The sequence below is a fragment of the Ovis aries genome, chromosome 9 (genome assembly GCF_016772045.2).
Source record: "Ovis aries strain OAR_USU_Benz2616 breed Rambouillet chromosome 9, ARS-UI_Ramb_v3.0, whole genome shotgun sequence".
Taxonomy (NCBI): domain Eukaryota; kingdom Metazoa; phylum Chordata; class Mammalia; order Artiodactyla; family Bovidae; genus Ovis; species Ovis aries.
In genome coordinates this window covers 32,448,727-32,473,532 of record NC_056062.1, presented here as the reverse complement: position 1 = coordinate 32,473,532, position 24,806 = coordinate 32,448,727, and the positions used below count along the sequence as shown (strand labels likewise).

The window sequence follows — 24,806 nt, the reverse complement described above, 5'->3', positions numbered from 1 at the left end:
TTTTTCTGAAGTTTCCAGAATTGTTTTTCTCCCAAACTGTGGTTGAGCAGTGTGGAGTCTGAGCCTTGCGTGCGCCCGTTTCCACTGAGGTTGTCCCGTCAGCAGCCTCCCTGCCTGTGTGCGATCATGTCCCCTGTCCGTCCTGTGCTGGGTGGTGAGCTGTGGATGTGCTTGGAGGTGAGAGAAGGCAGGGCAGCCCCTCTGCTCCTGGCTCAGGGCTGCCTGATAGGGAGTGACACCCCGAATTCTCAGCCCTGTTATGCACCATATGCCTCACTTCACCAGGTCTGAGGCTCTCTGCCTCCCTTGAAACAGCTCTTGGTGGTCCACAGGCAGATACTTGCCACACGTATCCGTGGGAGGAGCAGGGCCAGAGAGGCTATGAGTTGTTTTATGCAGAAACGCAGTCAGCAGGACCGAAGGACTGTGACCCTTAAAATTCTTCTTCCTGTCATTGGACCCTGTTTCCTCTGGTACTACAGCTTTTCAAAGGTTCACTTTTAATACTTTTTGTTTTTCAAACTTTTTCACTTTTTATTTTGAGACAATTCTTTTCTATTAAAAAATAACAAGAAAAGTGGCACTCCTCTGTGTGCCTTTTTCTCAGATTCATGGTTTTCTAAAACATTTTAAATAGATTGTATATTAGCCTTTTTTTCTTTCTCTCCACATATATATACTAATTTTTGGAACCATTTGAGGATAAGCTGCACACATCTATTTCTTTACCTCTTTGTTTATCAGTGTACCTTTCCTAAGAAAAAGAGTATTTTCTTAGAACCACAGTATGATAGTAACTTCTCTGTTTTCACTTTAATGTACAGCCTCAATTTCAGTTTTGTCATTTCTCCCATTAATGTCCTGTAAAGCATTCTGGCCTTTAAGACAGGACGCAGCAGCATCGTATATGCATTTATTTAGCTGATATGTCTTCTTGGTTTTCTGAACCTGGGACAGCTCTTCAGCTGTCTCTCAGGACACTGATGCTCTGGAGGTGTTTTCCATAGTTTGGGTTTAGCTTATGTCGTCACGACTGTCCAGGTGAGATGCCCGTGGTGGGAATGCCACTGAAGCAGAGTGTGCATCCTGCGGCATCCCTCCTAGAAGCACAGAGTGTCCCCTGCCCTTCCTTTCCTGGGGGCAGTGGTGTTGGCTGTCTGGTTAAAGCAGTGTCTGGCCTTTCCGGGTGTCAGGCCTATATTCTCCTCTCCCCAAACGGATGACAGGGGAGGTGCTCTGCGACACGCCAGTCCTGCTCGATGAGGCTGCCTCCTCCACACTGTGTCTGGATGACTTTGGACAAAGCAGCCTTGGCAGCGCTGTCCAGTGACCATCGTCTCCCCCCGCCAATGTGCCTGTATTTGTCTGCATCTCGTAGGAAGCCCTCCTTCTCCCCCATCTGTTTATCTACTCATTTACTTAAATTTTAATTATTAATATATAATCGTGGAATCAAATTTTATTTATGGAATATAATCCGTTACTGTTCTTATTTATTTCATGTTCAGAATGTCTCAGGTTTGGTTAGTGGGAGACCTTTCGATCTGGTATTCCAGGCTCATCTTGCAAAATTATCCTCTTGTATTTTCTTCTAGAAATGTTATGGTTTCATTTTTTATGTCTAGGCCTGTGATCCAGTGGAAGATGATCCTGTAGATGGTGTGAGGCAGGGGTACAAGTGCACTTTTTCCGTGTGGATATCTGGTTGTGTAGTCCCATTTGTTCAAAAATCCTAACTTTTTTTTCGTTGAATTGCCTTGGCACCTTTTTTGAAAATCAGTGGGCATTATATTTGTGGGTCTTTTTTTGAATTCTCTGTTCTGTTTCTCGATTTTTACGCTTATCTTTTCACAATATCAAGCTGTATTCATTACTGATGCTTTATATTAAGTCTTGAATCAGATAGGGTGAGTCCTCCAACTTTGTTTTCCTTAATGAAAATTGCTTTGTTTCTGTTAGGATACTTATATTTATATATATGTTTTAGAATCTGTTTATCAGTTTCTACCAAAAAAAAAGAAAAACAGAGTTTGGTTGGACTTTTGTTGACTATAGATCAGTTTGGGAAATTGCTGTCTTAGTAGCATAGAGTTCTCTAGTTCAGGAATGTAATATGTCTGTTTGTTTACTTAGGTCTTCTTTAATTTCAAAGATTTGTATTTTTTCAGTATGGAAATCTTAGATGTCTTTTGTTAGATTTGTTTCTAAGTATGTGTTGTTTTTTCAGCACTCTTGTAAATGGATTTTTTTTTTTCATTCTATTGGTATTTTCCAATTATTTGCTGCTCATATACTGATTTTCTGAAAGTTTTTTTTAATAATGAAGAGGTATTGAATTTTGTCATATGCCTTTTCTTTGCATCATTTAATTGATCATATTTTTCTCTCTTTTTCATGTATGTATCTGTTAGGTCCGTATTGTCTATAGTATTGTTCAAATCTGCTATTTCTGTATAGTTTTTCAGTCTGGATGATCTATCCATTGTTAGTGGTAGAATATTAAAGTCCCAACAATAGCTCGATTACTGTTTATTTCTCCTTTTAGTTCCATTACTGTTTGCTTTATAGGTGTTTCGATGTGGGGTGCATAAATATTTGTAATCATTCTGTTTTCTTGACAGAGTGGTAGTTGGCCCCTTTATCCTCATGTAATGACCTTCCTTGTATCTTTTTACTGCTGTTAGCTTAGTTTGCTCTGATAGAGTAGAGCTTCCCCTGCTCTTTGGGGTTACCATTTACTTGAAATATCTTTCTCTCCCTTTACTCTGTCAGTGTGTCTCAGAGCAAAGGTGAGTCTGTAGTAGACATCATATTGTTGGTTCTGTTTTGTCTTCTGACTGTGTCATGTGGCTTGTGGGATCCCAGTTCCCTGTCCAGAGATGGACCTTGGGCCAGGACAATGTAGGTGCCGAATCCTAACCACTAGACCTTGAGAGTTCTCCCTGGATCTTACTTTTATCCATTCAGACATTCTGTGTCTTTTGCTTGAAGAATCTAACCTGTTTACATTTGAAACCATTATTGATGGGTAAGGACTTACTGTTCCCATTTTGTTAATTGCTCTCTGACAGTTTTGTGGGTCCATGACCCCTTTTTGCTTTCCCTGTTCTTTCTTGCGTGATTTGATGACTTTTTGTCTACTGGGTTTTGACTTCTTTATCACATCTTTTGTGTGGCTACTACAAGCTTTCCTTTGTGTCTAGCATATGGCTTACATAAACTATCTTGTAAAAGGATTCTCTGTGCTGCCTGGATTTTCTGATCAGGCTTCCTGGGTGGTTGGAACAAGGTTCTGTGCTCAGCAATAAGGTGGGGTACTGTTGAAGGGTGGGGACGACAGAAAGATTGGCCCAAAGGCCAGTACAACTTATCATTTGGGGACCCAGATCAGGTGGGACTGCACACCAATTCCCTGGCCAGACAGGGCGGGAGAGACACTGGCCAAGCTGTCTGCTGCAGGACTGCTGTGTGCTGTGCTGTGGGTGGGCCCCACAACCCACATGTTCTTGTGAGGCTCCCTGGGTAGCTGAGCTGAAGGCTCTTCCACAGGTCAGTTTCCCGGTCCATGCGGGGACACCACGTAGGCCCCTCAGCTGACAGGACTCTTGTTTGGGAACCAGATGCAGCAGAACCATGAGCCAAGCTACATGGCTCTGTGGCCAAGCCACTGTCCTGGCTCTGTCCATAGGCAGGGCCTCCCGCTGGGCCTTCCCATGCTGCTGTGAGCAGGGTCATGGTGGGCTGTGCAGGTCCCCGAGCTCCAGTTAGGCTTCTCAGTAGGGTGGCTGGGGCTGTGAATTAGCTTCTCTGCCCAGGCAGAGGACAGAACACACTCCAGGACTGACGACGCTCATTGTTTGGGTCCTGAATCAGGCAAACCTGCACCCTGCCCAGCTCCCTAGTCAGACTAGGCCAGCATCTCGGCTCAGGTGCATAAAGCCACTGGTTAGGATTTCTGTTCAGCCACCACTGGGAGCAGGGCCCTGCCTGCCTGGATCTATTGCTGGTTGCTGTAATCCCCTCAGCTTTTCTGTCATGGTCTGAGCCCTGAGACCCCTAGGAGGTGAGACCCGCAGCCCTGGGAGCAGGCATCCCCCCAGTCTCTGGGGTACACTGTTGTGTTGAGGGATTTTTCCAGAGGTGTCTTGTCTGTGAATGTTGTTTGGTTTTCCTGTGAGGGGACCAAGGTCAAGAATGACCTGTGTCACCATCCGGATAATATTGCTCGTCTTTGCTGTGTTTTTGGTGTAATACACTGCTTTTGATTCTGAAGCAGATGGTGCATTTGAAGGTAAACCTGTGTGGTTATGGTGATCTCTTTTCCAATCTCTTCCATATTCTTGGTTTGCTAACATCTTGTTAAGAATTTTTTCTGTTTGTATTCAAGTGGGAACTGGTCTGTAATGTCTCCCTTTTTTGTAATGTCTTTGTTAGGTTTTGATGTTAGGGTTATGCTGGCCTCATAAAATGAGTTAGGACAAGTACCCTTCTTTGTTTTTTGAAAACAGTTTGTGTAAGATACTTCTTTTTTCTTAAATATTTGATACAGTTCATCAGTGAAACTGTATATACCTGGAGGTTTCCTGTGGGGCAGATTTTTGATAATATATTAATTACTTTAGTAATGTAGGGCTGGGACCTCTGCAGTGGCCCAGCAGTGAGGGCTTCGTGCTCCCAGTGCAGGGGGCCGGATTCATTCCCTGATGGGGGAAGTAGGTACCACCTGGTGCAGCTAAGACCCAGCACAGCCAAATAAATAAATACTGGGGGAAAAACTCACCTTTTTGAAAAAAGATATATAGGACTATTTAAATTTAAATTTTCTATTTCTTTCCATAACAATTTTATTAAATTGTATTTTTCCATTTCATGTCAAACTGTTGGCATAAAGTTGCTCATATTATACTCTAATGTTATTATTTATGATATCTGTAGTGGGAGATCCTTATTCAGTCCTGATACTGACGATTTGTGTTTCCTTTTTTTTCTTCATCGGTTTCTCAATTTTAGGTGTCTGTCAATTCTGCTGATTTTCTCAAAGGATCTGCTTTGCTGATTTTATCATCAATCTGTTTTCTATTTCATTTATTTTCTGGTTTCATCTTTAGTATTTTTTTCTGTGTTCTTTAGATTTAGCTTTTCCTTTTTCAGTTTCTTAAGGTGTAAACTTTGATCATTGACTTTATGCTTTTTTCTTCAGTACATTTAAAGTTATAATGTTCCTCTAATCACTGCTTCAGCTGCACACTGCAGATTTTAGTATGTTGGTTTTATATTTTTATATTATCTTGTAGTTCAAAATATTTTCTCATTCTTCTGTAATTTCTTTTTTGATCCATAAAATAGTTGTAAGTGAGTTTCTGTATCTTACAGATTTCTGAATTAATTCCTTGTGGTTATAAACATGCTGTATGGTTTTGGTCTCTTTAAATTTATTGAGACTTGATCTATGGCCAAGCACATGGTCTATTTTAGTAAATATACTTGTATACTTGAAAACCCAGTGTATTCTACAGTTCTTGGAGATAATGTATATAATTTTCAGTTAGATCAAGGTGGTCAATTGTGTTCTTCAGATCTTCCATGTCTTTAGTGATTTTTTGGTGTGTCACTGAAATACAATCACAGGAACCAAATCAAATGTGTATAAAATTGGCCATATGTGTAACACAGCTACTGACAACAGTGGTTAGAACCTGCCTACCACTTGACACTGTCTGACTTTGGGAGGAGGACCTTAGATTTGGAGACAGAAGAGAAAAATGGTTTTGACCCAACACCAGATGTGCTATCCCTTCATTAAGAAGGCAGGTTGTGAGTGTAAATACCATACTTTGTGGAGGTGGAGGCAACAGATGATATCTGGAAAGTTAAAGTATCCTCAGTGATCTTCAGAGGATCGTCAGAGTTGGTTAATAAAAATGGAGATTAAGTCCAGTTCCGAGAGTGTAAGATTAACCGTCTAAAAAATGAGCAAGATTTCAGTAAGCGTAGAATTTCTGTCTAAATGCTATCCAGTAGCTTCCTGTGTGTCAGAGATTCCTTTCACAAGTCCGGCATTAACTCTTACTTTTCTTTGTTTCATGCAGATGTTTCTTTCTCAGCAAAATAGAGGAGAAGCTCTGTCTCCTTCCAGACAGTGAAGGTGCGAGTGAGGACTGGGCTGAGATGGATGTGCAGGCTCAGGAAGAAGACACACGGACCCTGATCACGAGCTGCAGCTTCTCCATGAGGATGCAGATGGCCGAGAGCGCAAGGAAGCAGGTGGGCACCAGGGCCACAGACTCGAACCGGCGGTCTCTAAGCTGAGCTCCTCTTTAAAAACTGATGCTTAGAGGTGATGGAGTTGTTAGTATTTCTTTTCTTTATAAGAAAGTAAGCTTGAAGAAAAATTAAAGTTTTCCAGAAAGCATCTAAAGTTTATTATTTACTTGTCATTTCAAAATGATTATTTTCTGTTACTTATAAAGAAAATAGACCTAACATCAGGTTTTCTCTTGTTTAACAAAGTAGTGAGTGCTTGCCAGTTTGTTACAAATTGTATTTAAGTTTCAAATTGTATTTTCAGATTGTGAAAAGTCTGTCCTTTGATAATAAGATCCTTAATTGATACAAGTGTGCTTTGTTTAAAAGTGGCATATTAACATTTTAAGTATTAAATTTTTCATGTAATCATATTTAACTATACTAGAGGAACTTTCTGTTTTAATGACCCTATGTTGATTTGCTGTTATAAAGCAAAGAATATCATGCCAGTAGAAATAATTAGTATTTCTGTTTTGTGGGTTTTAATGCTCTTGTATAATGTTTTTCTTTGAGGTAAGTATTGTATAAGGAATTTTTCTATTTTCAATAAGAAAAAGCCCAGCCTGGAACAGCTTAAGTGAACAAAGGAGCTGTATCAACCCCTAAATTATACTCTAGAGGAACACGCTTTCAGATGCTCTCAAATTCCCCACCGAGAAGGATCTGTCTCCTCTCCCAGTCTCCCTCGCCACACACACACGAATCTTGTTCTTTGTGACTCTGGTAGCTTCAGGCTTCCCTTGGAGTTGGAAATGCTCTTGATGTTTTGTGTACTGCTTTCCCACTGCATCTTTCTGGAATTAGGTAGTCTCTCCCTGACTGTTTCCTACAGAAAAGAAAGAAGATTCTTTTTTTCCAGAAGGTCCTGGCCATTTCTCCTTCTGTCTCCTTAGCTCTGGGTGCAGCAGGAGCGGGGTGCATGCGGCTTCTCAGCAGAAAGTGGGGCAGAGCGGGTGCTTTCCACTGCTGGGGGGGTCACGGGGTCGGTGGGGAGAAAAGCTCCAGGGAGAAGAGGCGCTTGGGAATGGTAGGAAAGAAAGGTGCTAAGATACATTTTTAAACAATATCCCAAAGGTGAGAAACTAGGAACTGCAGAGCCTGCTGTGAGGGGAAGGCTATCTCGTGATGCTGACTTGAGGTGGACCATGAAGCTTGTGGCCCAGAATTAGGGACTGGAGACTCCAGGAGGTCCTGGAAGGTCTTGAACATGCTGGTGGGAAAAAAAACTGTGTTAAAGAAGACCAGAGACGGCAGGAGTGATGAGGGCGACCTGGACTTCTGGTCTAAGTGGTTGCAAGGGTTGTAACACAGTCTAATGTCAATGTCCTTGAAGCTTAGCAGAGAATTAGATTTAAGAGATGTCTGTAATACAACCAAATAAGTAGTAGAGAAATTGTACATTGAAACTAAAAGCTTCTGTGCCTCAAGCAACACACTAAAGAAAGTGAAGAGACAGCCCATACAATGGGAGACAATATTTGGAAATTGTATATCTGATCAGTTCAGGTCAGTCGCTCAGTGGTGTCTGACTCTTTGCGACCCCATGAATTGCAGCACGCCAGGCCTCCCTGTCCATCACCAACTCCTAGAGTTCACTCAGACTCATGTCCATTGAGTCAGTGATGCCATCCAGCCATCTCATCCTCTGTCGTCCCCTTCTCCTCCTGCCCCCAACCCCTCCCAGCATCAGAGTCTTTTCCAATGAGTCAATGAGGTTGCCAAAGTACTGGAGTTTCAGTTTTAGCATCATTCCTTCCAAAGAAATCCCAGGGTTGATCTCCTTCAGCATGGACTGGTTGGATTTCCTTGCAGTCCATGGGACTCTCAAGAGTCTTCTCCAATACCACAGTTCAAAAGCATCAATTCTTCAGCGTTCAGCTTTCTTTATAGTCCAGCTCTCATCCATACATGACCACTGGAAAAACCATAGCTTTGACTAGACGGACCTTTGTTGGCAGAGTAATGTCTCTGTTTTTTAATATGCTGTCTAGGTTGGTCATAACTTTTATTCCAAGGAGCAAATGTCTTTTAATTTCATGGCTGCAGTCACCATCTGCAGTGATTTGGGAGCCCCCCAAAATAGAGTCTGACACTATTTCCGCTGTTTCCCCATCGATTTCCCATGAAGTGATGGGACCAGATGCCATGATCTTAATTTTCTGAATGTTGAGCTTTAAGCTAACTTTTTCACTCTCCTCTTTCACTTTCATCAAGAGGCCTTTTAGTTCCTCTTCACTTTGTGCCATAAGGGTGGTGTCATCTGCCTATCTGAGGTTATTGATATTTCTCCCGGCAATCTTGATTCCAGCTTGTGCTTCTTCCAGTCCAGCGTTTCTCATAATGTACTCTGCATATAAGTTAAATAAGTAGGGTGATAATATACAGCGTTGATGTACTTCTTTTCCTATTTGGAACCAGTCTGTTGTTCCATGTCCAGTTCTAACTGTTGCTTCCTGACCTGCATATAGGTTTCTCAAGAGGCAGGTCAGGTGGTCTGTATTCCCATCTCTTTCAGAATTTTCCACAGTTTATTGTGATCCACACAGTCAAAGGCTTTGGCATAGTCAATAAAGTAGAAATAGATGTTTTTCTGGAACTCTCTTGCTTTTTTGATGATCCAGCAGATGTTGGCGATTTGATCTCTGGTTCCTCTGCCTTTTCTAAAACCAGCTTGAACATCTGGAAGTTCACGGTTCACGTATTGCTGAAGCCTAGCTTGGAGAATTTTGAGCATTACTTTAATAGTGTATATCTGATAAGCGTCCACTTATCCAGAATACATAAATAACTCTTTACGACTGAACAACAGAAAGTCAAACAATCTAGTGATAAAACGGGCAAAGGATCTGAATGGATGCTTCTCCCAAGAAGACACTCAAGTGGCTAGTACACACATGAAGAACGCAGCACCATGAGTCATGGGGGGAGGCAGGTCAAACCACAGCAAGGGCCTGCCCGTCACCACCCTCAGGACGGCTGGAGTAGAGGTGCACCCTGCCGTCACCGGTCTGGCAGCTCCTGCAAATGCCAAGGGTCACCATGTGACAGTAGTTCCCCTCCTCAGAATATACCCATGGGAAAGCAGAGCTTAGGTCTACATGGAAATTTGTATCTAGGGGCTTACAGTTAAATTACTCAGTCATGTCCAACTCTTTGTGACCCCATGGACTGCAGCACGCCAGGCTTCCCTGTCCATCACCCACTCCCAGAGCTTACTCAAACTCATGTCCCTCGAATTGGTGATGCCATCCAACCATCTCATCCTCTATCGTTCCCTTCTCTTCCTGCCTTCAGTCTTTCCCAGCGTCAGGGTGTTTTCAAATGAGTCAGTTCTTCGCATCAGGTAGCCAAAGTATTGGAGTTTCAGCTTCAGCATCAGTCCTTCCAATGAATATTCAGGACTGATATCCTTTAGGATGGACTGGTTGGATCTCCTTGCAGTCCAAGGGACTCTCAAGAGTCTTCTCCAACACCACAGTTCAAAAGCATCAATTCTTTGGTACTCAGCTTTCTTTATAGTCCAACTCTCACATCCGTACATGACCACTGGAAAAACCATAGCTTTGACTAGACGGGCCTTTGATGGCAACATAATGCCTCTGCTTTTTAATATGCTGCCTAGGTTAGTCATAGCTTTTCTTCCAAGGAGCACATGTCTTTTAATTTCATGGCTGCAGTCACCATCTTCAGTGATTTTGGAGCCCCCCAAAATAAAGTCTCTCACTGTCCATTGTTTCTGCATCTATTTTCCATGAAGTGATGGACCAGATGCCATGATCTTAGTTTTCTGAATGTTCAGTTTTAAGCCAACTTTTTCACTCCCGTCTTTCATTTCATCAAGAGGCTCTTTAGTTCTTTGCTTTCTGCCCTAAGGGTGGTGTCATCTGCATATCTAAAGTTATTGATATTTCTCCCAGCAATTTTGATCCCAGTTTATGCTTCATCCAGCTCGGCATTTCGCATGGTTTACTCTGCATAGAAGTTAAGTAAGCAGGGTGACAATATACAGCCTTGATGCATTCCTTTTCCAGTTTGGAACCAGTCTGTTGTTCCATGTCCAGTTCTAACTGTTGCTTCTTGACCTGCATACACGTTTCTCAAGAGGCAGGTCAGGTGGTCTGGTATTCCCATCTCTTTAAGAATTTTCCAGTTTGTTGCGATCCATATAGTCAAAAGCTTTGGCGTAGCCAATAAAGCAGAAGTAGATGTTTTTCTGGAATTCCCTTGCTTTTTCAATGATCCAGTAAATGTTGACAATTTGATCTCTGGTTCCTCTGCCTTTTTAAAATCCAGCTTGAACATCTGGAAGTTCATGGTTCAAATACTGTTGAAGCCTGGCTTGGAGAATTTTGAGCATTACTTTGCTAGTGTGTGAGATGAGTGCAATTGTGCGGTAGTTTGAGCATTCTTTGGCATTGCCTTTCTTTGGGACTGGAATGAAAACTGACCTTTTCCAGTCCTGTGGCCACTGCTGAGTCTTCCAAATTTGCTGGCATATTGAGTGTAGCACTTTCACAGCATCATCTTTCAGGATTTGAAACAGTTCAGCTGGAATTCCACCACCTCCACTAGTTTTGTTCATAGTGATGCTTCCTAAGGCCCACCTGACTTCACATTCCAGGATGTCTGGCTCTAGGTGAGTGATCACACCATTGTGGTTATCTGGGTCGTGAATATCTTTTTTGTTTATTTCTTCCATGTATTCTTGACATTTCTTCTTAATATCTTCTGCTTCTGTTACATCCATGCCATTTCTGTCCTTTATTGTGCCCATCTTTGCATGAAATGTTCCATTGATATCTCTGATTTTCTTGACAAGATCTCTAGTCTTTCACATTCTTTGTTTTCCTCTATTTCTTTGCATTGTTCACTGAGGAAGGCTTTCTTGTCTCCCCTTGCTATTCTTTGGAACTCTGCATTCAAATGGGTATATCTTTCCTTTTCTCCTTTGCCTTTAGCTTCTCCAGGGGCTTTATTTCCATTCAGATTAGCAAAGAACATTATTTGAAATAGCCAAAAGGTGGCAACAACAAAGCTGGAATGTGTATCAGGAGGAGGTGGGTGATAAATTGTGGTTCACCCTGAGAGAGAGCATTGCTCAGCTGTAAGGAAGAGTTGGGAGTCTGACTCAAGTCCGAGATTGTCTGCTGATTTAATGATACCAAGGGTCTGGAAGAGGCAGATCCAGGAGCAGAAAGCCATGTCGCCATCAGTTGGGGAGGGGAAACCCCTTTGGACAGAGCTTTCGTGGTTGAGGAATATGTTGCGAACTCGGTGGCCCTGATGCTCTCCCAGCCTCCCTGGAGTGCATGTCGTGGCTGTGACTGTCCCTACGGTAAACACAAGGACACCCCATGGTTTCAGCTGAGGTGATGGGTCTCTGTTCCCTGCTGGATTGTGTGCTGCGGGCCCCATCTTATCTCTCTGCTTCCTCTCTCTTCCCTGCAGAACAATTTCTCACTTGCCTTGAAGCTGCTGAAGGAGCTGCACAGAGAGTCGAAAGCCCGGGAGGACTGGCTGGTGACGTGGGTGCAGGCCTACTGCCGGCTCAGCCATAGCCGGGCCCGGGCCCAGCGCCGGCCTGAGCAGCTGCGCACGGCACTCAGGACTGCGTCCCTGCTGGGTGCGAGCTGCTTTCCAGGCTGCGCGCGTTGTGGATCCTGCCTTCTCACCTCTCCTTTGTGCTGCGCTGACATTTGGGAACTCAGTTTTATAAAAATGTTTTAAAAGATAATTTTATTTATTTTTGGCTGTGCTGGGTCTTCATTACCACACGAGCTTTTTTCTAGTTGCCAAGGATGGGCTCTGGAGCACTCGGGCTTCAGTCATTGTGACATGTGGGCTCAGTAATTGTGTCTCCCTGGCTCTGGAGCACACGTTCAGTAGCTGTGGCCATGGGCTTTGCTACTCCTTGGCATGTGGAATCTTCTTGGCTCAGGGATGGGACCTGTGTCTCCTGCATTGGCAGGCAAATTCTTTACCACTGAGCCACCAGGGAAGCCCTGTAAAATTTTTATTAAATGTTTATTAGGTATTTGGAGCCAAGGTTCTTTGTATCCTAATAATACTATTAAATATGACTTTTGGAGCTTTTATTTCTCTAAAGTTGAAGTTTAAAATGTTTTTTTTAACACTTAGCTAAGTTTTGGGTTTAATAGTTTAATTATGACTATATTCTTTTAATTTGTGTTTTTACTGACTTCTAAAACATTTGTGTGTATGTAATCCAACAGCTGAGAACACATCACGCACAAGCACCCTGGCTTCCCGTGACCATCATGTCCTCCTGGGCACCACCTACCGGATCCTGGCTGATGCGCTCTGTGATGAGCCCACCTGCCTTGCTGAGATCGGGGAGAGTAAGGCCAGGAGTGTCGTGGAGCTGTCTGGGTCCAGCTCGGAGGATGCAGACAAGGTAGTGACACTGGGGACCTGAGCTCCTGGCGTCGTGTTTGTCCTGACCATGACGGTTCTGCTGCACGAGAGCAGCATCAGGTCTCTCTGTGTGCTTTTAACACGTAGCTGGCAGTTACTCGCAACTGAGTTTGCCACTGGGCTAGTGACACCCTCCATGTGCTTCCTGTTCATTCAGATAACGCCTTTCCTTTAGTGTCAAGGATGAGGAGTCTGTGTTGATCCCTATGGACGGTTTTTCCATGCACTTTGCTGTAATCTTGCCACCCGTCATCATCCAGACGCCCCACTAGCTTGTGGGGAAAACCAGCTTTTCTACTTTTTTGTGTAGCGGCTGCTGTGTTGGCTTTTTTCAGGTGATTCTATATTATCAGTAATTCCCATGTGCTCCTCGTGTCTCTTGTGTCCCCAGCCCCTCCTCAGCCCCACTCTGGGGCCTAGGCGGCCCACCTCATGTTTGTTTTCAGGTCCTGAGGTTGTATGAGGCTTGTGTCTCTCTCCCGGTCTGGCACTAACAGCTTTATGTTCACTGGTGGCCCATGGGGCCCAGGTAGGGAGGAGGGTCCTCAGGAAGCTCCGGGCCCACTCACAGCTTTCGGGGTCTCTGAATTCCAGGTTATGGCAGGTTTGTACCAGAGAGCATTCCACCATCTTTCTGAAGCCGTGCGGGCAGCAGAGGAGGAGGCTGGGCCCTCGGCACGGGGCCAGGGACCTACAGCCGGCGTGACCGTGGCTTACCTGACACTCGCCGAGTTCTGTGACCAGCAGCTCCGCAGGGAGGAGGAGGGCCTGTCTGGTGAGCCTCACGTTGTGTCAGCACATGGTTTGTCTGTTTGAGGGGCAGTGACATGGACACACCCTGTGGGCGGCCTGTGGCCGGTGGCAGGCTGTCTCTGTCCCTTCGTCTACTTACCTGACGTGAGCGTGACCGGCTCCTGTGGCCGCCCTCCTTTTGCAGCCCAGGACTCAGACAGCTTCACCCAGGAGTAGGGGTCAGCCCCCGAGAGAAGCCCTCACACACGGCCCACTCCCCAGGCCGCATGCTCTTCTGCAGTAGTTGCTGCAGAGGGAACATGACGATTACAACGTGCAAGCCCTGGGAAGTGAGCCTCAGAGTCGGTCACTGTGTCTGCCTGGGGGTGGTGACCGCATCTCCCCTCTTCTGTCCCACTAGTCCTTGGGTCTGCAGAGCTGCTCACGTATCCAGCCCTTGTGGTGGACAAGATGCTGAAGGCATTGAAGTTTCACTCAAGCGAGGCGCGGCTGAAGTTCCCCCGGCTCCTGCAAATTGTTGCACGGTATCCAGAGGAGACGCTGGACCTTATGACCAGAGAGGTCAGTGTGTTCATTCCAGCAGCTGGAACCTGATAGAACTTACGTCCAGACATGCACCGTGTGTGGGGCATGGGTGATGGCTTTTCCTAACCACAGCTTTCTGCTCCATTCTAGAATGTGTGTCAGTGAAACGCTGAGAATGAGCTCCCAGGCCTCGTTTCCCTCTGGGGGTGTTGCTGTGAAGACTCTGTCTGCAGGGGGACCCCAGGGGCAGACAAGGGGCGAGGCTGGCACGTGGCCTCCTCTCCCTTGAGGGCCGAGCCTTGTCTGTAGCATCTGGGGCCTTAAGCTCAGCTCACTGTTTGGCAGCGCCACTTTCTGGCAGGGGATGTTTTGGGTGCCAGCCCATCACACCCTGCATCTAGGGGACACTGAGGTCTCCTGCGAACATCCCACTCCCCTGTTTATGTCCCGTGCCGGCCTCTCTGCGGGGGCTGTGTTGGGGCAAAAGGGAGGCAGGGTCCTCAGAGAGGCTCCTTAGTGACTTCTGTGGAGCTGTAACTGGAAAACTGGGCCAGGCTTTGAGTTGACAGTGTTCAGAAAGGGTGACACAATGCTGTTAGCTGAGCACAGCAAGCTTGTAGATGGTGCTGTCTCAGAACTCAGAGTCAGTTCTCTGCACACTTGGGTGGGTGAGTATTTCATTAGGTTCAACACAGGAAATTAAGGTCAATTTAGTATGCAACACACAGGCGTTTTTCTTAAAGATAAGTTAAGAAATTTCAATAAGTTATGATTTTATTTTTCCCCAAATCATATTTACATATAATAAAGATGACATCTTGAGTTTGTATGGAAACAGACAGAGCGGTGGGTCTATATCAAGACCCTTGAGAGGGGCAACTGGCCTCATGCTGAGGGTTCCATAAGCTGCCTGCCCTCCCTCACTTTACACCAATGTTTCAAGTGCATCAGATTTTATCCTGAAACAAATGGCTGGAAAAGCATTGGAGGAAAACCTGGGCGAAATTTTAAAATGATCTTGAAGTTGAGGGACAAAACCCAGGAGCTATAAAGGAAAATAATTTGACACTTCTATCGTTTAAAAAAAAAACAAAACCATATACAAAGTTTAAAAGGAAACTCAGAGAAAAATATTTGCAACACATAGTAGAGATGGAGATCAGTTGTCTCCGGTCTCCAAAACAGACTAATAAACAGGAGATGCTCACATGATTAAAGTATGTGAGGCCAAGAAGTGCAGGCTTCTAAAAATGAAACATGCAAATTACAATTAGATACTTTATTTCTCAGATTGACAATAAATTTTAAAAGTTGAGTGTCCTCAGTGTCGGAAAGGATTTTGGAAAAGACTTTTAGAGGTGAAAATTTGAAAAATCTTCTTGGAGGAAATCAGTGATTTTTACTGTTGTTAGTATTAAAGTAAGAAGGGATTTAGGAATTTCTCCTGTGGGCGTATAGCACAGGTACAAAGAGATAAACATGCAGGGATGAGCCCTGTAGGATTGTCTGGAAAGCAAGAACTGCAGGCACCCTAAAAGTTGATGATGGAGCACAAGGAAGATGACGTGGGATACAGTACAGCTGGTGGAAGGAACGACGTAAATCTAAGGAGGACTGCAGCCATGAAATTAAAAGATGCTTACTCCTTGGAAGAAAAGTTATGACCAACCTAGATAGTATATTTAAAAGCAGAGACATTACTTTGCCAACAAAGGTCCATCTAGTCAAGGCTATGGTTTTTCCAGTGGTCATGTATGGATGTGAGAGTTGGACTGTGAAGAAAGCTGAGAGCCGAAGAATTGATGCTTTTGAACTGTGGTGTTGGAGAAGACTCTTGAGAGTCCCTTGGACTGCAAGGAGATCCAACCAGTCCATTCTGAAGGAGATCAACCCTGGGATTTCTTTGGAAGGAATGATGCTAAAGCTGAAGCTCCAGTACTTTGGCCACCTCATGTGAAGAGTTGACTCATTGGAAAAGACTCTGATGCTGGGAAGGATTGGGGGCAGGAGGAGAAGGGGACCACCCAGGATGAGATGGCTGGATGGCATCACTGACTCGATGGACGTGAGTCTGAGTGAACTCCGGGAGATGGTGATGGACAGGGAGGCCTGGCGTGCTGCGATTCATGGGGTCTCAAAGAGTCAGACATGACTGAGCGACTGAACTGAACTGAACTGAAGGAGAATCAGCAATAGCAGTTCTGTCTGCTTCCATTCTTATAAAGAAAGGGGCCCTGTGAGTGACCAGAGAAGGCTCGTGGCGAGTCAGAACCGAAAGGGCAGGAGAAGGCCAACCTCTGTCAGTGCGTCTGTCTGCTTTTACGCTGACAATTGCAAATGCAGCTGTGCTTTGATGTTGGACACACAGCCCCTGTGTAGGGAAGGAACATTAAATGTCCTGCTCTGTGTTGCAGATCTCTTCTGTCCCTTGCTGGGAGTTCATTGGCTGGATTAGCCACATGCTGCCCTTGCTGGACAAGGAGGAGGCGGTTGCCATCCAGCGCACCGTGGAGGACATTGCCGACCACTACCCGCAGGCCATCGTCTACCCGTTCATGATTAGTAGCGAAAGCTACTGCTTCAGAGACACTTCTGCTGGTCATAAAAACAAGGAGTTTGTGGCCAGGTGACACAGAAAAATTAGGTTGCTCAAACACTGAAAGGTTGTAAAAATGATTGTGGGCCAAGACACACAGATGCTTGTTTGTCCTCAGATGAGTTAGGGCTGCCCTGGGGCGAGAGGCCTGGGCGTCTATAGGCTGGGTGCATCCACCTGTGTGTTATTTGCTGTAGAATGTCTTTCCTTTTGTAAGCACAGTTCATCTTACAGCGTTAGTCAGGAGAGGGTTGTGCTAAATGCTAGTGATCTCTTGGTTGAGACAGACTCAAGATGCATTCTGAAATCAGTGTCTGAAGTTGTTCTGAAATTGAAAGTCTCTGGGAAGCCGCTCTTAATTAGGACTCACAAAATAGCCCAGATGTTATCCTTTTGGCTTCTTTAGTTGATTTGTGAGTGAGTACACAGGCAGTTGTGTTTCACTTTAGAAAGAGGACTTTGGTAGACAACAGTATTGTAGCCGCCTTTCAGTGTCAGGAGCTGACGTGCCTAGTTATTTAGAGTGGTGAGCTTCTGAGTGGCAGTGTGGGGGAGCGCAGTGCCCTGATGGGCTGGCCACGCACCTACCGCCCTGTGATGCCTACCGCCCTGTGGCACCCACCTCTGTCTCAGCAGAGGCAGCTGTAGCGTGATCAGTTCCTTAGAAAGAGAAGTTGCAGGTTTGTTGAGAAAGGGACCTTTTAACCACAGAAACTGTATGTGTCAGCTTGTGTGCATCAGAATGTCGAGGATTTGCTTTCACTTCATCTTTCTTTCTTTTTTAATAGTATCTGTCTTTAAAAAAAAAAAAAGTTCATTTACTTATTTGGCTACACTGGGGTCTTAGTTGCGGCATGTGAGATCATGTTTCCTGACCAGGGATTGAACCCCAGACCCGTCGCATTGGAAGCACAGTATCTTAGCCCCTTGTCCCACCAGGGAAGTCCCTGTTTTAATTTTTAAATTGCTCCTTCTCTGAACTAGGTAGCTGGTTAAATATTTTCTTATATATAAATATAGTTATATACATATAAACATTGTTGGCCTTGATCTTTGGAAGATGTTTGAGCACCTAAACTTTAATTTTTGTAACAGGATTAAAGCTAAGCTGGATCGAGAAGGCGTGGTTCAGGATTTCATTAACGCCCTGGAGCAGCTCTCCAACCCTGAGATGCTTTTTAAGGTGAGGTGACAGCTCCTGGCATAACACACGGAACTCAGTGAGACTTGCCTGTGGTCCCACTTGACATGTCTTTTTCTGTGTAGGACTGGATGGAAGATGTTAAGGTTGAACTAGGGAAAACACCTGTGGATAAAAAGAACATTCAGAGAATGTATGAGAGGATGCATGCAGCCCTGGGAGACCCACAGGCTCCTGGCCTTGGGAGTTTCCGAAGGAGGTTTATCCAGGTACGTGGATGGCAGGCTCCTCGAGATTACAGAGTCGTGTGGAGACCAGGGCTTATACTTGCTGGTTCGTTGATAATTCTGGTTTTAAAATGTCTGTTGAACTTATAAACTTTCGTTAGATCTGTGACTTTCTGGTAGACATTGATGGCATGTTTTTAGGTCAGATAGTGGCACGTTTATTACATTCTGTTCTTCGTGGCTAGCTTCTTAGACGTAAAGGTTAAGTGTGGTTTAATCTTCTTGGTTCTCAGAGTGATCCTGGATACCACACACGCCTGTACCATTGCCACTCAGAATCCCAGATGGCAGGTGGGCGGACTTTAAGGCTGGCAGGGTTCAGCAGAACTTGGGTGTGAGGTCAGGCAGGGGCTGGCCCAGGGTCGACCAGATAGGGCGGCAGAGTAGGTACTGCAAGTGGTCACGGAGCAGCCTTCCAAGGAGAGGAGGGGCCCACCCGCCGCTTCTGGGGAGGGCTCCTACAGGGTCACACCCAGGTCGTGCCCGTTGTCACTCTGCACACTGGGTGTCCTTTCCCTCCTGCTGAGCCCGTCAGCTCTGACCCAGAAACTCTGGCCCGACTGGTTGAGCACAGCCCACTGCCCACCTGGGCAGAGCCCCTATAGAAAGAAACCTTGCTGCAGCTCCAGCCACGGTTTGTCCTGAGGTTGGTTTCTATTACCTGGGACCATCCATCTAGAACTTTCTACTTCATTACAAATCAACACTTAATTTGCATCAATTAAAAGGATAATCCACCAGAATAGGGTTGAAACATTCAAGGAAAGTGAAACTATTGATTAAAGGCACAGGAAAAAAAAAGCAATGTAACTGAGTACCTATTTGTTATAAAGATTTGTAAACCTAGAACCTTTCCAGGAGTTCAACTTCACATTAATATTAAAGATAAAAAAAAAAAAAGATAAATTAGATGGACATGTATAGACTACTGTGTATACAATAGGTAACTGTCGAGAACCAACGATATGGCATAGGGAACTCTCCCCAATGCTCTGTGGTGATGGCAGAAACTAACACTGTGAAGCAACTGTACTCCAATAAAAAAATTTTTTTTTTAATTTAAGGTAAGTTTAATATTATTTTCAGGCTTTTGGAAAGGAATTTGATAAACACTTCGGGAGAGGAGGCTCTAAACTCCCAGGCATGAAGCTCCAAGACTTCTGTGCCATCGCTGGCTCGCTACTGGGAAGGATGTCCAGGGCCTCAAATGCGCCAGGGAACCTGAGGGAATGTTCTCCCTGGATGAGCAACTTCAGGGTGGAATTCCTGAGAGCAGAATTGGAGGTCCCTGGTGAGTTCACCTGTGGGCAGACAGCATGGCGCTAGGAAGAGTCGGGCCAGAGCAAGAGCCTCTGTTTCTAAGAGGGTGAGATCAGAATCATAACAGTTTTCTTTCTTTTTTTGAAAAGATTTTAAATTCCACATGTTTTTCATCATCAGGAAAATCTGTAGTTTCTGTGATCAGTACACTTAACCACATTACAAGTCCCATCCCATTCCTGAGGACGTGTGCTCAGCTGGCCCCTGCTGTCATGGCAGCTGGTAATGTCCTCTGAATCTGCCCACGCACTGCCCTGCAGAACTTTTTTTCAGAAATAAAATTCAGGCAACCCCCCGAGATGCTGTGTTTTATTCCAGCCCCTGCAGCAGAGCACATCAAGGTGGGTGGCTGCATTGTAAGTGACGCGTTGTAAGTGCTGCGTTTATACCACACCGTGCAGTGGGGTCCTGTCTAAGAAACAGAGTACATACAAAAGTTAAAACACACTGTTTCTGAAAAACGCCATCTCCTGACAACTCAGGGCCGTCACCAAGCCTCCATTTGTGAAAACGGCAGTGTCTCCAGAGCAGTAAGATGCAGTGTGCCTGCACCCCACTTCTCGGGAGACGTGCTGGTTCCACCTGAAGTGAGGGGGTGATGGCACCTGACATGCCGTCAGGAGGGGCTGACACTGCAGGCAGGCGGCAGCGTGCTGGCCACATGTGGGCACGGTGTGATCCTCACGTCCCTTCTTCCCCCTGGAATTTGCCAGACAAAAAATTTTACAGTACAGTGACTTGTATCCTTACTCCAGTGGGGGAAAAAAACAGATGTGGAGAAAGACTTTTCTTTGTTGTTATTAACAGCTATGCATCCCAGACCGTGAGTTTCAGGAACGTTGAAGCATAGCCTCCTGATACACAACCTGACTGAAATCAGGGCTGAGGTGGAGGGCTCGCCCAGCCCTGTCTCCCCATTTGCTTCTGCTCCACCAAATAGGAAGCAGCATCCATTAGTCAAATGAGAAATAACAGCATTTTAGAAAAATACATCCACTGAAAATTTTGAGTAAAATTTTTTCTCGTGTTAGACTGGGTGTGGGGGATGAAGGGGGGTGTGAAGTGCATGCGCTGTCCCCGCAGCATCTGAGGCGGCTCTGTGTCCCTCCCAGGTCAGTACGATGGCAGAAGCAAACCAATGCCTGAACACCACGCACGGATCGCAGGCTTCGACGAGCGGGTAGGTGCCAGTTCCACCAGCTCCATGGCCGGGGTCAGCCCCTCAGTTCACTCCCCTCCTTGGTCTCAGGTGCGTGGAATTCTCTGAGAGTTGTGTCACGAGTTCTCTGATGGAATTTACTGAGCTTAATATATGTTTTAATTTCAGTCATGTGTAAGGGTCTAGTAGACTTGAGGCATCAGCTTTGTGTGTGTCCATTATAGACGTAACGCAAATGGACATGTCATGTGGCTTGTTCACAAGCATGCATGTGTGTCAGTGTAACTCGTAATCAGGGCAACCAGGGGCCCCACAACCTGTCAGCAACCTGCATCCCTCTGGGGACAAGACCCGGGCCACCTGGTTTCTCAGCTGCACCTGAAGATGCTGTTCAATCTCTAAAGGTGAAAGTGATGGCCTCGATCAGGAAACCCAAGCGCATTGTGATCCGCGGCCACGATGAACGGGAGTATCCCTTCCTGGTGAAGGGCGGTGAGGATCTGCGGCAAGACCACCGCATCCAGCAGCTGCTCCAGGTCATGAACAGCATCCTGGCCCACGATGCTGCCTGCGGCCAGAGGGGCCTGCAAATGACCACCTACCACGTGGTGCCCATGACCTCCAGGTGCGGCTGCCCCTCTGCAGTGGGGGGGTGCAGTTCCCCTCTGTGGGCGGGGACAGGGACGGCGCAGGATTCAGGTGTCACAGGACAGAGACCAGCAGCACAGACTGCTCTGCTGTGAGGCTCCTGCTTGAGAAGGAAGCGAAGGCAGAGCTGTTTTATAGAGAAGGCCAGCAGTGGGGCTCATGACTGTACCTTCCTTTCAGGCTGGGGCTAATCGAATGGATTGAAAACACCTGCACATTGAAGGAACTACTTCTGAGCAGCATGTCACGGGAGGAGAAGAAAGCCTACACCAGGTGACCTGAGGCCCAGGGCCCATCTCCCACTCCACCTGGCCACCCCAGCCCACTGCCCCCCTCCCCGGGCAGGGCTCCTCCACCCCCTGCTTCCAGGGATGTTTTCAGGCCCTTTTCATTACTGCCCTGCCCAGCCTGTGTTTCAGTCTGCCTCTAGGTGGGTGAAGATGACCTGGAGTCAAGGTTTCTAAGCAATCACTCAGTTGCTCAGTCACGTCCAGTTGTTCAGTCATATCTGACTGTTTGCAGCCCTGTGGACTGCAGCACTCCAGGCTTCCTTGTCCATCACTATCTCCTGGAGTTTGCTCAGACTCATGTCCATTGAGTCAGTGGTGCCATCTAACCATCTCATCCTCTGCCGCTCCCGCTTCTCCTCCTAAGCAATAGCTGTATATATTTTATCACAATTTTAAAAATAGAATTAACCTTGAACAAAAAGAAAAGTGTTTGAAGAAGATAAAGCAAATACTAAGATTTCAGCTAACATTTAGTTATGGGTTTTCTGTGGCACCATTCTCAGTTTTTACTGTGTATGAAGTTATTTTTTACCAAAACTTACACAGTGAGTACTACTGTCTCCTCTGTGCAGACAAAGCAGCTGAGGCTGGAGAGGTGAGGTGTCCCTGGTGTGGAAGGGGTGCAGGTCAGAGACTGCTGGGCACGGGTGGGTGACTGGTGGGTGTAGGTCGGTGCAGGAGGATGTAGGTTAGAGTATGTGAGTGACTGGTGGGTGTAGGTGGGGCACCGGTGGGTGTAGGTTAGCGCAGGAGGGTGACTGGTGGGTATAGGTTAGTACATGTGGGTGGCTGGGAGGTGTAGGTTAGTGTGTGACTGGCTGGTGCAGGTGGGTACGGGTTAGTGCAGGTAGGGGACTGGTGTTGAGTTCCAGGTCAAGATACAACAACTTTATACTTTCCTTTATCCTTTTATATTTTCCAAGTTTTTTATAATAAATATATTTCTGTAATCAGTAATTTTAAAAAAAATTGTTCCTTGTTTCTGTAAAGAAGGGAAAGAACAGCGTGGCTTACAGCCATTTTGAAGCAGGAGTCAGGAGTTTGGGGACCAGCGGGAGGATGGCAGGGAGGAGACGATCATAAAAGGCCTCAGGCCTCTCCCCCTCCTCAGAGCATTTGCGTAGGAGAGCGCTCTCACCCAGGGATGGGAGCCTGGTGGGCTGCCGTCTAGGGGGTCGCATAGCGTGGGACATGACTGAAGTGACTTAGCAGCAGCAGCAGCAGCGCTCTCACTGCCTCTTTCTTAACATAGGAGCACTGCTCTTTTCAGACTCTCACGCCTGGGTAGTAGTTGCTACAGTGTTTACCCACTTTAAATTCCAATCACTGGAGTCCTTTGCCTGAAATGACTCTTGCTGTCCCTGGAGGACTGCGCCCGGGGTCAGGGATCTGCTCTAGAATCTACTAACGCACAGTGAGCCCGGCTGGCCCCACGGCCCCACTTGTGAGGAGAGAAAATGTGAAAAGCACACGGTACACAGATGTCCGTGGAGTGTAAAGTACTTTTCAAATTGGGCTTCCCTGGTGGCTTATCTGGTAAAGAACCCGCCTGCAATGTGGGAGACCTGGGTTCGATCCCTGGGTTGGGAAAATCCCCTAGAGAAGGGAAAAGCTACCCATTCTAGTGCTCTGGCCTGGAGAATTCTGTGGACTGTATAGTCCATGGGGTCGCAGAGTCAGACATGACTGAGTGACTTTCACTTTCAAATAGGAATCATATAAATTAGTTCCCATTACCTTTTTAAAACAGCCCCCTATTCCTAAAATCCTTGCTATTTTTTCCTTAATTTGTGCGTTGCAATTTTCCTGCCTACACATTTTTGTCCAGTTGTAACTGGGAGAGAATTTAGATTGAAATCATCTCTTCCTGAAATTAACCTAGTGGCAGCTCAGAAAAGCTTCACCTGAAGTGATCTAATTACTAAGTAGCACATGTAACCCTGTTTCGTCTTCAGCTTTTGATACAAACCCCAAAGTGGTTCTTCAAGGACTACGGTGTTTCCACCTGTTCAGACACTGCCTTCTGTCTGTGAAGCATCACTGAAAGCAGCTTTTCAAATTGAGCTCAACTCCATCGTCATTTAAGAAAATGCTTTTTTGCCCTTACTGTGGATTTTGTCTGTATTTCCTTATTGGAAATGTTTTTTTAAAAACGTGTGGCAATGTTTAAATAATGACAGAAGCAGACAGTGTGCCATCAACAAGTAATTTGTGGCTGTTTAGTTTGTTAGTGACTGGCCTGCTGTGAACAGGTTGTGTGTGGTCCTGCCGTCCTGCTGGGAGGGGTCCCCCCTCCCCGGGGCCTTCGGGACCATATGCCTGCGTCATCAGCTCATCTTCCTCTGTGTGAAGCGGGATGTCACTTGTATCTGGTGGTCTATCCCTGCATTTTTGCACAGGAAGTAGCCATGAGTTTTGAGGAGTGATTCAGAATGAATAGTGGTATGTTGAAGTTCTTGGCCCAGGGTGGCAGGAATGCAGTGTTAATATTAAATATGATTTAAGTCATATTTGTTTTTCCTGCCTCTTCACTGCTTTGCAGTGAGTCCCTGCTGGTGGGCCTCTGAAATCAGCTGCCCTCGATACCTTCCTAACATTGGTTCTCTTTCTCCTGCATGTTAGTGACCCCCGGGCGCCTGCATCTGAGTACAGAGAATGGCTGATCACGATGGTGGGAAAGTGTGACCCTGGGGCCTATCCCCTCATGTTCAAGTACGTGGTATTCTCATCCCCTCGTTCCAACTAGTTCATCCTTCTCAAAGTTGTACATTCACTTTGTTTCTGAGAAAATTTTGCCTTGGAGCTTCAATTTAACAAAAATTTTAAATTTTAAGTCATGGGAAGTTTAATCTAATCAGACATTCCCTATGATTAAATTGTAGAGCAGCTAATCGCACTGAAGCAGTCACATCTTTTAGGAAAAGAGAAAGTAAAGTGCCTGCAGATCTCTTAAAGTAAGTGCCTTTCTGACTTTACACCTGTGGGGGAGGGGCAGGGTTCGGGCAGAGGCCACATGACCGTCCCCTGTAGGCGGGCCTTCCTGAAGATGAGCACTGGCCCTGAGGCCTTCTTGGCCCTTCGCAACCACTTCACCACCTCCCACGCACTCCTGTGCATCGGCCACTGGGTTCTGGGCATCGGAGACCGGCATCTGAACAACTTCATGGTGAGCCTGGAGACAGGCGGCGTGATCGGGATTGACTTCGGACATGCATTCGGCTCTGCCACCCAGGTGAGCTCGCCCTGCTCTGTGCTGGGGTGGACCTGTCGTCAGCTTTTTGACCCCTCTATGAACACCCCTCTATGGACAGTTGGCCTGCCGTGATCATTGAAGCGGTCATTCTTG

General features: G+C 45.9%; 1 protein-coding gene across 1 annotated transcript in view; it reads left to right on the top strand.

The window, feature by feature from the left end:
• PRKDC (protein kinase, DNA-activated, catalytic subunit) overlaps nucleotides 1-24,806 on the top strand; it is a 133,830-nt gene that overhangs the window by 100,534 nt on the left and 8,490 nt on the right. Inside the window, exons 69-83 of the mRNA XM_042254176.2 lie at nucleotides 6,090-6,264; nucleotides 11,755-11,929; nucleotides 12,540-12,721; nucleotides 13,336-13,516; nucleotides 13,895-14,055; nucleotides 16,434-16,645; nucleotides 17,711-17,798; nucleotides 17,882-18,025; nucleotides 19,130-19,334; nucleotides 20,476-20,543; nucleotides 20,927-21,147; nucleotides 21,351-21,443; nucleotides 24,083-24,172; nucleotides 24,343-24,414; nucleotides 24,491-24,692. Of these exons, the coding sequence (XP_042110110.1) occupies nucleotides 6,090-6,264; nucleotides 11,755-11,929; nucleotides 12,540-12,721; nucleotides 13,336-13,516; nucleotides 13,895-14,055; nucleotides 16,434-16,645; nucleotides 17,711-17,798; nucleotides 17,882-18,025; nucleotides 19,130-19,334; nucleotides 20,476-20,543; nucleotides 20,927-21,147; nucleotides 21,351-21,443; nucleotides 24,083-24,172; nucleotides 24,343-24,414; nucleotides 24,491-24,692 (2,269 nt within the window). The remainder of the gene's footprint in view (nucleotides 1-6,089; nucleotides 6,265-11,754; nucleotides 11,930-12,539; nucleotides 12,722-13,335; nucleotides 13,517-13,894; nucleotides 14,056-16,433; nucleotides 16,646-17,710; nucleotides 17,799-17,881; nucleotides 18,026-19,129; nucleotides 19,335-20,475; nucleotides 20,544-20,926; nucleotides 21,148-21,350; nucleotides 21,444-24,082; nucleotides 24,173-24,342; nucleotides 24,415-24,490; nucleotides 24,693-24,806) is intronic.